The 13,547-nt window shown below is 48.4% G+C and overlaps 1 protein-coding gene across 9 annotated transcripts in view; it reads left to right on the top strand.

Annotated features, from left to right (window-relative positions):
* The first annotated feature begins 222 nt into the window (after nucleotides 1-222).
* FMNL2 (formin like 2) overlaps nucleotides 223-13,547 on the top strand; it is a 145,423-nt gene continuing 132,098 nt past the window's right edge. For all 9 annotated transcript variants that reach the window (XM_063341006.1, XM_063341009.1, XM_063341008.1 and 6 more), the window contains exon 1: nucleotides 223-540. In XM_063341006.1, coding sequence (XP_063197076.1) covers nucleotides 424-540 — 117 coding nt within the window. In that variant the 5' untranslated portion in view covers nucleotides 223-423. The remainder of the gene's footprint in view (nucleotides 541-13,547) is intronic.

Here is a 13,547-nt window from a genome sequence, read left to right as displayed (position 1 = left end):
CCCGCTGCCCCGGCACCCCCACACCCCCAACCTCCCTCCCGGCAGCCTGGATAGTGAAAGGCCGGGGGCCGGCTCAGGTAAAATGGATGCCGAGGGGGTCGCCCGCACCCCCGCCCGCCCCCGAGGCGGGTCCGCAGCCGGCCCCTTCCCTCCCCCGGACGGCGGCGGGACTACGAGTCCCAGCGCGCCCCGGGCCGGGGGCGGAGCGGGGCTTTGTGCGGGGCGGCATGCGGGGGAGCCGCCGCCGGAGCCGGAGCGAGCCCGCCCCGGGGGGAGGGCGAGGGCGGCGAGCCATGACGGGCGGCGGCGCGGCGTTCCGCCGTCGGTGCTAGAGGGCGACCGCGGGGCGCGGAGCCCGCCTGGCTCGGCGGGCGCGGAGCGCGGAGGCAGCGCGGAGGGGCCGCCGGGGCCGCCGCCGCCGCCATGGGCAACGCGGGGAGCGTGGACTCGCAGCAGACGGAGTTCAGGGCGCACAGCGTGCCCCTCAAGCTGCCCATGCCCGAGCCCGGCGAGCTGGAGGAGCGCTTCGCCGTCGTCCTGGTGAGTGGCCGGCCCCATTGTCTGTGGGGAGCGGGTCGGGCCGCCGGGGAGGGGGCGGCCGCGGGCCTCCGCCGAGGGGCCGAGGAGGAGTTGCGGGGCCCGGCCCCAGGGCGGTGGGCGGCGGGGAATCGGAGAGGGAAAAGTTGGAGCTGCCCCGCCGCGCTCTCCGCTCAGCCGGGGGCCGGAGGCACAGGTGGGCTCGGCGGGGCGGAGGTGGGCTCCCCCCGGGCCGGAGGGGAGCGGAGCCGGGGCCAGGCGTGTGCGGCGGCTGCGGCTCTTTGTCTCGGCAGCCCCCGAAGAGCCTCCTTCCCCCGAACCCAGGCGGTTCCCTCACGCCGGGCGCTGCCCCTCCTGTGAGGAACCGCCGGGAGCGAGGCGCCCGCGGCGGCTCGGCGGCGGTGCCGTCGGCGGGGGAAGGGGGAACGGCCCGGTGCGGGGGTCGGCGGTCGCGGGGAGCCTTGGTGCGGCCTCGCTGGGCCTGGCGGCTGCCCGCAGCCCGGGCTGGAAGGGGCCGGGGCGGTGGGGACCGCCGGGACACGCCGGTCCCGCCATCCCCACCACGCCTGGGGCTGGCTCCGGGATGCCGGCGTTCCTGTCGGGCTCTGGGCTTTATTTGGCTCTTTCCCCCTCACCTGAGGAGCACCACGGACTCAGGGCTTGAGACCCCCTTTCCCAGGAGAGCTTCCCGAGGAAGGGCAGTGTTTCCCTTGGTGCTGCGCTGGAGTGTGTTGGGCAAACGTCCTGTTTTCTTTGGGGTATCCAAGTAGTGCAGATGGGTTGTAATGACCCATCTATTCTTCCATGCCCATCTTACTTGTGAGCCACGTTTACTTGAAAAACAGAAGCTGGGGAGGAGGGCTAGTAAACCCCATGTGCCTGCTGTGCCCTGAGCTCCCCATAACGCCATGTGAAACCCAGCGAGACGAGCTGTTGCGAGAGTAATTCCTGTATCAGATACTAGCACAGCCTCCCCGGTATTTGAAATACTCCCAGTGCTGAGCAAGGATTCACAAACTGGTGTGCGTTGGGGATTATTTCTGGTTAGACCCAATTAGATTATCATGTCTAAGAAAAGAATAAGCCTATTCAGTCAGGAACCCCCACTGACGAGCCAAATGGCGAGTGAGATGTTACGATTATTAGGCACAGTGGAAAAAGCCTGATCTCGCATTGCGCTTGTCGGGGAAACCCATGGTTGGTTTACAGATGGGAGATGCCCCCACAAGCAGCGCATTGCTCAGAATCAAGCCTTGATTCATCTTAACCTACTGAAAGGGTGCCTGTCTTAATTTGTGTTCATGGTCTGTGGGAGAAAATAAGTGGTTTTGAGTTAGGGCCGATTGATTAGATCAGTAAAAGGAAGAGACATCATTTGGAAAAGCAGAGTGGGTTAGATATGTATAACGTAAATATGGGAGATAACAGGACCACGCCTGTAATTTCTTGAGGTACTTGAAAGGAGTTAAATGGCATCTGTTTTTAGAAGATTGATTTAAATTAAGGGTCAGAGAATGAGTGCTGTAGCTTTGCTGGCGGGTGCGGCAGGCCGTGCAGATGCACGTCTGTACAACAGGGTGTTGGATGGTCTGCTCCCATTGGGAGGAGCTGCAAGATGGGGCCCAAACACCGCTGCTGGAACAGCTAAAAATCGCCTTCAGTCTGTTCTCGAAGCCAGCCGGGGATGGCTGGTGTTTGTTGCAGCTTCCAGGAAATATCTGACCACTTTATGAAAGAATAAACTCCCAGGCTGTTATTACTTTGTTTTCTCTGTGGCTCTGAGGGGAGGATGACTGTGCCACTGGTCAAACCCCAGAATGGGGTAGGCAATAGAACAGCAGGGATTAATGAGAAAGGAATGGTGATTGGGAGAGAAAAAAAGATGAGGAATATTTTCTGTAGGGAGAGAGGATTAGTCAGGAGATGAGAGTATGAAGAAGGAGATGCTGAAGGTTATAGGACTAAATCTCACCTTCTTTATGTGCTGTCTTAAGAAATTAGCCTGGCACAAGCATTGCTCACACACTCGGAGAGCCCTGGTGAGGTCCCGAAGGGCTTTGCTGACAATAGCAATTTTCGTACCGCTAATGAAATTTCCAGGACTGTTTTTGACGTTGATGAACATGCAGCTCGGTTGAGTTGCAGCTGCATGCAGGTATACAGTCACTACGCTGAACAGTTCGTCCCTGTTTCTGTGGGTAAAGAGTGGGGCCTTGTGGGAAAGGTTCCTCCTGTGCAGCCTCACAAAAGTATTTTGAAGTTTTATTTGTCTCTCCATGTGCAAAACCAGCACAGTGAGCCATCGCCCTCTGGAACATGTGCATGTCTGTGAGGAGAGCGCAAGCTGGTCACATTTTTACCGCAAGTGCTGTGACATTGACTGTGGTTTTATTTTTTCCACTTTGAACTTGCTTTCCTGATCTTTTCCAGGAGCTCTGTGGTCCCTTCAGCAGGGGAGCGGATGAGCAGTAGTGTGCCTGGAGGTGACGCATATGTGCGCTAGCTTGTGTTTGCTGGGCTGTTAGCAGCCTTAGTCTTGAGGAAGGTCACTGCTGAAGCAGTTTGTCCACTTGTCCATGCCTCGTCACCTTACTGCCTCCTTGCTTAGCCTTGCTCCTCGAGGTCTGAGGTGTGTAAATTGCAGGAGATGATGGGAAGTGCTCCAGGTCATGCTTTTTGGGTGAAGCTTTGAAATCTAACTGTGCTAATGCGCTCCTCCGGTCTGTTATGGTGCCATTGGCATTACTGAGGGTGCGCTGAGCACACGTGTGGCAGTGTCCGACCAAGGAGAAGGGCAGTGAGGACGGGTCTGGCTGCGTAGCACCTCTTGGTCCACTGGGCAAAGAACACAAGAGGGTTTCCCCCATGGGCCTGTTTTTGGGACAGGTGTAGTAAATGTGCTTCCCTGGTTTGTTTGTTGTGTTGAGATTTGTACTGGTCTCTGCTAGTGAGGACCAGGGTCTGTCTGTGTGTTTCAGGAAGACGTTGTATTTGATGGGATGTACTTCCAAGAGATAAATGTGGAGGATAACCTGCGAGAGTTCCAGGTTTCTGTATGTAAGCTGTGTTATTTTTTCCATCCCCCTCAAACTGATGTGAATTGTTCCCTTTTGGTAGGACATGTGAAATAATTCCCATAGTTTTACGTTTACACAAGAGTGTAAAGTCCAGGGAAGTGGCAGTGTGTTATTGCCATCAAGTTCCCGATTTGCCCCTGAGGGGTGCCGGATAAACACAGAGCTGGATCCCGGCTGTGGTGCCGACTTTGAGCTTGCCAGCGCTGGCACAGCCCCTTGGGTGCGCGTCTGCAGGAACCTCCCACCATCATCCCTTCCCCAACATGCTCACTTTTCCTCCTCAGCTGTGTTGGACTTTTTTCCTGGCTTTCTCCTGTGGACATATAGGGCAAGTGCGCATAAATCATGAATTCTGGTAACCAACCCTAGTTTATTGCACAGGAAGCCATTGTTTGGCGTGTGTGAGCGCCGTTGCAACCCAAGTGCACCGAATGTGTCCGTAGACATCATGGCACCGCCATCCGATGGGGCGGGTGTGGAGATGTGGGGGTAAAAGCCAGACTTCCAGCTCCAGCAGCAGGGTGGTCTTCCTCTGAACCGGTAACGGGGTTGCACGTTTGCAAATGACACATGGTTTGGAGGAAGCAGCCAGGACAGAGTTGGCAGGGTAAATTGTTGCCTAATGAGCTGTGATTGACATAATTTGACTGCTGGATTACAAATCTGCGGTGAGGTTAACAGGAAATATCCTCTTACCCCCACCAAGTGGTGTTTCATTTTACAAAGGAGCCTTCTGTGCCCAGTGCTGCAGGATGGAGGGAAGAGTCTGGAGGACGAGGGGAGTGTGGAGGGAGGGGGTGTTTCTGCCGTCCCGTTCCTGGCCCTGCTGTGCTCCATCCTCAGCTCAAGATGATGGTACCTACCTGGAGGCAGGGTGTCAGCTCTGCCTCTGTTGAATGCACGTGAGGCTTTGCCAATAGGAACTTCTCCGTTCCGCTGGAATTTCCTTCTTCAGAGTGGATTTTGCCTGAGCATCTTTTTCCATACCAGTCAAGGGAGTTTTAGTGTCTGTTGCTAAAGAATTTGAAAGCTCAGTGTGAAAACTCTGTAACGTTTCCCAGCTGTTTTCCATTCTTCTTCCTAATCCTCTATCAAATATATTATGCATTGTTTTATAATATGTATGGTTTAGAGTCTGCAAATCATTAAAGAGCATGACATGGCTGCAGGAGCTATCTGAGAGGTAGTATTAGTTCCCTCGCCTTGGTGGAATTGGTACGGCACTGGATTCTGTGTTGTAATTCCTAAATTTAGCAGAACTCTCTTGGGACTGAATTTCAGTTGAGATCCTGTGCTCTCGTATCAGGTGTGATTTGTATTGTTTTTGTGGAATTTGAAAGCAATACTATGGAAGTTGAGAAACACTAGACTAGATTCAGGAACTACCTTCAGGAAAAGGAGACTTCTAAAATTCAGATATTGAAAAGACCTGTTGTGTTTTCTTGTTCAGGCCTCATCTCTGACAGGCTTCTGCTGCTGGGCTCTTCCCTCAAGGTCTCATTTAAATGATTTGAGCAATGACACCTTTTGCTTGAAGAAACAATCCAGTAAATCACGTTGTTAAACATATGTATTTCTGAAGGGTTAAATTCACAGAGTGAAGTAGTACTTGGTGGTGACACATCTGTCAGACTGCCTTGTAAATCAGTAGACAGCACTTGTAAGTTTTTCCACCTAGACATTGCAGGAGAATATTTTTGTAAAACTAATTTTTTTTTTTCCGAGTGTCTGGAATACAAGGATACTGTGGTGGGTATTTAGCTACTACCAAGTTAGTCACATTCCTAAAATTATTTTCAGATCCTGGAAATGTGGAAGACTTAAAAAGTAGCTAAGCCGATGTAGATGCATACATTTTTTTCTGTTTCCATACAATTTTCCATACAAAATAATCCCCTTAATTTATTGGGCTATAATGATGGAGGTATGAACCCATTCTGTCAAACTGCATGTGTCACTTGTTCACAAGCTCCAAATAGCCTGAGAGAAAGCAGTAGGCTTTTTGTCCAAAACCCCAGGTGAAAGGGATAACTGTTTGATGTGACGGTTGGGGCCAGACCTTTCCCCAAAGGGCCTGGGCTGTGCTGGGGGGGGCTGCTCGTGGGGTGCTTGGCAGGGACATCCCAGGTGGGTGTGAGAGCCTGAAACTGCAAACCCCGTTGTGGTAATGAGGGCAGAGGGGCTTCCTCATCCTTTTTCTGCTGCGTGCTGTGTAAACCCATCATCATGTCATATTTCCTTGCAAATTGCTCTGCGCTTTTGTTTAAGGCGAATAACAACAGGTCAATCAACTTCTTCAGGCAAAAAATGAAACGGGGTGAGAAACCCGCGCATCTATGAACTTGAACTTGGCAGGGTTGTTACTTTTTTTTTTTTCCCCCCTCCTTTAGGTGTGCATAGACCCTGCTTTCCGTCTGCGGCCCCTATGCTGTGCAGGGCTCCGGGGAGGACCCCGCAGCTGCTGTGTGTGTTGGCCAAAGTCATCTTCTGGGGAAGGGACAAGCCTCTGCACAGCACTGGTGGGGTTGGGTCCTTACCCTGGCTGTGCCTGCATCTGGGGTGGCTTGTGAGCAGTGACCCTTGGGCTCGCAGGGTGATTGCTCCTGCGGGTGCTGGATTCCTCCCGCTGAGAGCCAGCAAACCCCCTGCCTTCACCCTTAGCCTGCACCGTCATCCTCCCTCCTGTGCGTTGAAGCTTTATCAAGCATCTCTATCAACTTCCTTAACCTTGCGTGCAAGATAAGGTTTTTTCTTTTTTATTTTGTCTTCACAAGCAAGGTCATGCAAAACTTGGCCCTGAGGTGTTAAATGATCTCTTCTGTGGTACTGTAGGTAGCGGGTGATGCCGTGGAAAGAATTTAAGAGACACAAAATGAAATTCAGAGTTTACAAGATGATCTTGGGTAAAACAGTAGCTGTTGAATTGTTGTTGATTGATGATTGAATGACTTTGAGTCACTGGAGTCAGCCTTTAGTGTTTCATTTAAAAAAAAAAAATCCCTTTAGCTTTTCATGCTGCATGAAAAGGTATTAAAGTCTACAGAAACTTTTTTTTCCTACCCATGAATAGCAAAACCCATCAGAAACACAAAACTGAACAAAAATGTTTTATTTCTCCCATGTGTTTTTTCAAAAGTACATAGTGGTACTTGTTATTTTTATTATGTTTTTGCATCATTTGACAAAGTTTGTAAGTTGTCCAAGCGACTCTTTAGAGTCCAAATCCTTTTGGAAATAAAACAGCTGTCTGAAGGTACGCATGCTAATTACCAACCCACGTCCTTTGCTTGTACGGCTACTTAAGAGAAGGGGAATATTTTTCCATGCTGGGGTTTGGGTGCTGCGTGCTCCTTACAGTTGCAAAAGGGACCAATCTGGTGCTTCATCTGGGGTCAGCACCGCCTCTGTCTTTAACAGGATCCTGTCAGTCTTTTGCTCTCATTTTGAGATGCTGAATGAAAGATTCCCTGCCTGTGGGCCCCCCTCCCCAAGTCTGTTAGAAAAGGTGGTTGAAATCTGTCATCTTGGTCTGTGAGTCCTTGGGTAAGGGAGTGAAAGACCCTACGGGAGTAGCTGGGGTTTTCCCTCATTATTTGTAGCTTGGAATATGTCCTGAAGTGAAACCAAGCTTTGACATTCCCTTTCTGATCTTTTGCTTGGTCATTGGGGTGTTACTAAAAGGCAAATCTAGTTCCTGCCTTTTCCCCCAGATACATTTTTAGTTTCAAGCTTTCAGCGTTTCTGCTCATTTTTTCAGTGTTGTTGCTGTTCTTCCAAGTCGGTAGCAGAGACATGAGAATGAATACAGCCCACGTTTCACTTTTAGAAGTGGAAAATCCCTGTGATTGATTTCAGTTTTGCTTTTGCTTTTCTTTGCTGACCCAACTGCTTGTCTTCCTATAAGGGGTGACACTTGCTGTTGAGCAGCAGCAGCTTCTGGAGTGGTTGTGAGCGGGAGGTGGCCAGGGAAGGGGCTCCTGGGGTGGGTTTTTGCCCTGGTGGCATCGTCACAACTTCTGTCTGGATGAAATGGTCCCACCTCGGTGCTGATGCCCCATGCTGACTTGTAGCATGGGGAGGGAAGTTAAATTGATGTCTCCGGTTTTGCTGCAGGTTCTGCTGCACAAGTTGTTGTCAGGAGTCCATGATGTCCCTTGGTAGAGTTTAGTGCCATTTACACCGTGGCTTGCTGGTGTGTGAGGGGACATGCCTGGCAGATGTCAGTGAGCTGACTTGTGCCTAACCAAATGTGAAGCTTCATGTGAAAGGGCATCATCAACTTGACTCTTCTTGAGCTCCTTTTAAATCAAGGTGCTAACATGGTAGTCCTAAATAGACTGTTCTTAGATAAAAATTGTTTAAAAAATGGTAAGAGCTTTGTCCTGCTTGTAGTTTTCAAGAGTGGTCTTCCAGGAGAGACAGCGACAGGGGCCTGGAGGTCACACCAGCATCCCCCCAGAGCTCTTCCTCAGTGCGACTTGGTCGGGCAGGGAAGGGAAGGCTGACACCCGGCTTTGCCTGGATCAGTCTGTGGAGGAGCACGTGCCTGCGCTGCCATTGTGACCTTGCATGGAGTGGGAATTGAAGAGCTCTCTGTAGCACGATGAAATGAATTATGCAAAACATGCTAATGCAGCAACACTCTTCAGCACCAGTTTATTTTTAAGCATCTGGGCTGCCTCTTGAGTTTGAATTAAGCATGTTATGAGCAGGAACAAAATACTTCCCAGTGCAGGAAGCCATAAAGAAAACTGGAAGAGAAGTGGTGGTTTTTCCCTAGTCCCTTTGGGATGCTGTGTCCTCTGGAGCTGTGCGTGACAGCAGAATCATAGAATTGTCTAGGTTGGAAGGGACCTTTCAGATCATTGAGTCCCACCATCAGAAGGCACGGCTGTTTCAGACAGGCTTTGCAGGGTGGTGGTTGGTCCCCTGGGAGTTCTTGTGGATGGAGTGTACCCTGCTCTGGAGGGTTTTCTAACTGCTGGGGGAGGTAAACATGATTTTCTTTGGTAACCAGAAGATTAGACCTTAAAACCAGCTGAGGAGCAAAACCGTACGTTGCTGTTCTGAGAGGAGCAGTTTGAAACGTGCTTCCCAGCAGCGAAGCAGCCATTCCAGATGCTGGAAGATTTCCGCAGTGAGCAGACGCATTTTAGACAAACTGAGCTGAATTATTGTTTGTTTTCTTCATTGTTTGTTTGGAAGAGTCCGTTTGGGAATTTGGTATGGGAAATAAGTGACACCAACTCATTCAATTTGATTTATAATCGAGTTAAAAATATCTAGCCCAAGCCTCTAGCTCTTAGGAGCTGCAGCATCACTGGAGCCAAAGGCCTCAGCCGGCTAGTCAGGTAAAAAGCACTTTCAGCTGCTGTTGCTTAAAAAGCAGTAACTTCCAATTTATCGCATCCTGCCAATTTCAATTCTGAAGGGTCAGCGTAGTAAAACAATCAGGCTTTTAGTGCTTCGGCTTTTTAGGATCGTACCAGTTGAAACTGAAGAGCTGCGCTCTTGCCCACGTAGCAGTGTCGCTGAGAAATGCTGTGTTCCCAATTACTTCTGCAAAGGGCCGTAGGTATGTGATGTGCACCCCTGTTTTAATTTAATATTGTTTCACTTGGCACTGGTTATTTTGACCTTGATCATCTGTTTTGTAGTTTTAATAGCACAAGATGCACAACATTATAGATGGATATATTGGAAAACATAAGCATTAATTTGTCCCAGGCTGTGTCTCTTCCTAAAATAGTGTCTTACTGTCTTTCACAAGTGTTTCATTGCATAAAGACTTGGATAATGTATAACTTGCCCGTACTCTGTTATAACTAACATACTGTAGAAATTCGACATGTGTTGGTTTTCAATGTACCATGGGATCTCTAACAAAACAAGTGTTTGTATTCTGTAACTGTGCAGCATTAAACATATATTTGGGGAGGATATTCATAAAGCAACATAATAGTGGTATTGTATTGGAAATGAATGGTCTTCAGATGAGTGCTGCGCGATGCGTGGACCTCCAGGACTCTGCATTGCAGCTCTTGAGAGCAACTGTGTGTACTTGATCATGAGCTGGAAACGTGCCCAACCGCTTCCCGGCTGCAGCATTGGCGAGGCAAGTGGGGACACCTCCGCACGGGCCCTGGGAACGGTTCTGCAATGTGCTAGAACCGATCGGGTGACGGCAGCTAGTGCAGCCTGCTCTGTGCCCCAGAGAAAACTCCCCTGTCAGAAGGATCCTTAGGAAAACCGCTAGCAGATATGACTTTTCTCGTCACCTTGCCTGAACAACACAGAGCGCGCCATGGCCACCTGCCCTTTCAGAAGTTGTGTCCAGGGCCGGTGGGCAGAAGTGCTTGGTGATGGCACCAGAAGCCCACAGAACTGCCCTTGCCTTCTCTGATGTTTGTGGCCTGTTCTGGCCGCTCTCCTCCATGTGGAGGTTGGCTGAGGGCAGAACTTGCTCCTGGACAGAAGTTCCTGGAGGCCTCCAGGAGCATATGAAGAAGTCTTAGATTTTTTTAGTGTATGTTTGGGTGCTGTGGGAGATACCTTAAAATACAGGAGTTACTAGAAAATACAGGAGTTAGTGGAGTGGTTTTCGTGTTTGGGTTGGTTAGTGTTTTTTTTTTGTTGTTTTAAATATACAATATTTGGCCAGAACTCATTTTATTGTAAAAGGACTTGGGGTGAATATAGATTGTACATCTGTTACTTGTTTGTCTGCAAAATGACTGTACAGTCAAGGCCAAAAGTGAAGAATAGAGGGTTGCACAAATTGGCAAAGTTTCGGTAGCCTTTCAGAAGCCAGTAATTAAAATGAAGAAGCAAATTGTTCAATCCAGAAATTCTGGTTGTTCATCTAATGCTCTGGCATGTCCCTCTACTGACTCCTCTCGTCCTGCTTTCCACCTTGTAAAAGAGGCAAATGAACTAACGCATGTCTGCCTCGGGCAGTTCTGAATTCTCAGGCCAGCTGTTCCAGCAGAGGTAGGTGGCACCGTTATCGAAAGGGTCTGTGAAGCGATGGAGATAACTTGGTAGAGTTTATACAGCAGTTTTCTGACAAACGTTTCCAATAATTTAGTGTGTTTGGGAGTGCTTCAAAGGGCTTTCTGTCCAGCTTTGAGCCTTGCAAATACAGAAGATCAAATAAATTAACTATCACAAATATTTAACTTAAAGTGTGGTCAGCTAGAGCTTTGATGTTGCATGCGTGTATGAGAACCTCCGTGTATCTGTACACTCTCACAGATGTGTTAGGTCAATGTTGTATTTGTCTCTTCTTTGAGATATAATAAGCCTAATACTGCAAATCTAAATGATTGTGTTCCACCTTAGTAGGCAGGCATGTTACCTGGCATCAAAATGGAATACGGCGTATGGATTTTACTGGGGAGCTGGTGGCAGGCAAATCACTGCACGGTGTTGTCATACTTTGGAGGACTGTGGGGTGGGTTGGTGTGCCACCTCTACAAAAGGCATTGGCTCGTAGCTTATTTTTCACTGCGTTTGCATAAGGTGTTGCTTGATGGCCAACAATGCTCTTCAGGTAAACTGAATAAATCAATTTGATGTAGTAATAATTATTAAAGCGCACTGTGGATTGGACCAGGAAGTGTTTGGTAATAATTTGAATCCTTTTGTGATAGCATCTAGCTTACAGGTAGTTGATGAATTGTTGTGAATCTTGTTCTCTAAAAATTGCAGCTTCTTAAAATAGTCTACAAGTTGTCATGTTCTCAGCGATCCTCTCCCAGCGCGCAGGGGAGCGGCAGCGCGTCTGTGAAAACGCAGTTCTGCTCTGTGTCAGAGCTTCAAATACAAATGCCTGTTCTCTTGATCATGTAAATGAATATCTAAGTGTGGCAAATGCACAATATTCTTTTTGGTAAATAAAACAAGAACTTCTGTAACTGAAGGCATCTTTTATCCATGAATCACGGTGCTGCAGAGGAAGATGAGGAGTGAGAGTTACACTCCTTTCCTTTCGAAGAAGGACGCCTGAATTTCTGTGTGCCCCCAAAAACTGACCAACGGGCCTGAGATTAGAAATAATGTCTCCCAACTTCCCTGCGCTTGCCGTAACCCCTGGGAAAAGGGAATGGGAATGTTGCTCGCCTCCCATTGTGAACATGTGTTTGACACATTGGGAAGCCCGCTGTGTCCCTCTCCAGCTAGCGTGGGGACCTGGGACCTGGCAGCTGGCATTTGGCTCTTTGAAGTCACCTTTGCAGATCTATGTCAGCTTTCCTCTGAAGTCTTTCATTTCTCTAGCTCAGTTACACAGAAGCTGAAGAGCAGCATTTATTTTGTTTATTTTCTGGTGTTTCAGGGCATCTCTTTGATGTATTTAAAAAACCAAATCTCGTTCTGGCTGGGACAGAGTTAATGGTTTTATTTGCTTCTCACCTTCTCTTCCAGTTTTTAATTTTCTGTTGTATTCTGGAGGTGAGATGAGGTTTTTGTCCCTCTTTGTGTATGCACATATGTATGAATTGAAACAGCTCTTTTTGGTGACCGCAAGGTGTATTTCAAAGATAATTGTCCTGTGAGTCCAGATGAAGGTGGGAGAGATTATTTATGTTCATTGGCAGATGCTTCAGTCTGGAAAAGCCGGTTGGCGCTGCTGTCTGTTCAGCACAGCCTGCGAGGTGCCGTGCACCAGTGCCACGCAGAAGTCCTCTCTTCTGGAGAAGCAAAGGCAGTATGGAAGCTGTGGTGGAGCTTGTTTCAGGAGAGAAAATGATGATGAAAAGGGGTCGTGAAGGTCTGAAGAATCATCTTGACTTGGAAATTAATTCTGTGTTTTCTATCAGTAGAAAAAAGATGTTTTTTCTTTACTGTAGAGATGTGTGAGTGGATGAATGATGTACACAAAACACTGGGGGAAAATTTTTTTATTTTTGTTTTTTAAATCCTTTCATGTGAGAACCTGTAATACCTGGGATAGACAGTCAACAGTGTTCGCCTTGTGCAAGTGTACTGTGCTGAATGCATTCATGAAAAGAGATTCAGCTGACTTGGATCAAATGGCAAAAGACTGGGAGAAGAGAAATTTAGGAAGCCAAGTCTCAGACTTTGTATGGATTAAAATGAAATGACCTTTCACACTAGCACATGTGAAGGTTTACACAATCAGGTGTGTGACTGATGACCTTTCCCTCTAAGCGAGGCAACTCTCTTACACACAGTGAGTCTGCAAAAGCTTTGTACGGCAAAGTTTTGGTACCGTACCGTTACCGTGGTTGTCCAGCTCTATATTTGTAGGCCATCGCTTGGTGTGTGAACAACAGAGATGTCTTCCAGAAATAAAGCTGTGCGTACACCTGTAAATCCAGAGTGGTGTTCAGACCAGGAGGCAGGTGGGCTTCCTCTGACCAGAGAAGATTAAGTACCTCAATTGAGATATAAAAGAAATTGTGCAAGAGTTTACATGAGCTGAGTCCTTCGGTGCTCAGCAGCAGGAGGATCCTTCATCAGCAAGTGTGATGCAAATGAATTCGTCCTTTCACAGAGCAGGGCAGGAAAACCAGCTCGAAGTTTTCACATGCTGATAGCGCTCCTGCATCCTCAGATACTGCTGTGATTACAGAGGGCAGCCAGTGCATCACGAGCACGCTGGATTTTCAGTTAAGATGACGAACTCAGATACCTACAAATGTGAGTGAGGCACAAAATTGATTAAGCATGAAATTCTTTTCTGACAGTGAATTCTTGGTTGGCTTGGAGACAAAAGGTTGCACAACTGAAAGGGAAAAGTACTTTTACTTAGAAAGCTCAAGCTTTTGTTTGTTTGGTTTTGCTAATGTTTGTTTTATGTCTGGTGGTAAATCTTTGTTAAAGGTGAATTATCCCTTCTGTTTAGCAAGTGGAGTGAAAACTACCAGATGCACTTTGTGGGCATTCAGTAAATTGTCAAAACTGGATCCG

Source organism: Chroicocephalus ridibundus, chromosome 7 (assembly GCF_963924245.1).
Source record: "Chroicocephalus ridibundus chromosome 7, bChrRid1.1, whole genome shotgun sequence".
NCBI classification, from domain to species: domain Eukaryota; kingdom Metazoa; phylum Chordata; class Aves; order Charadriiformes; family Laridae; genus Chroicocephalus; species Chroicocephalus ridibundus.
The sequence above is the reverse complement of the archived record's forward strand: the minus strand, read 5'-3'. Positions and strand labels throughout refer to the sequence as shown.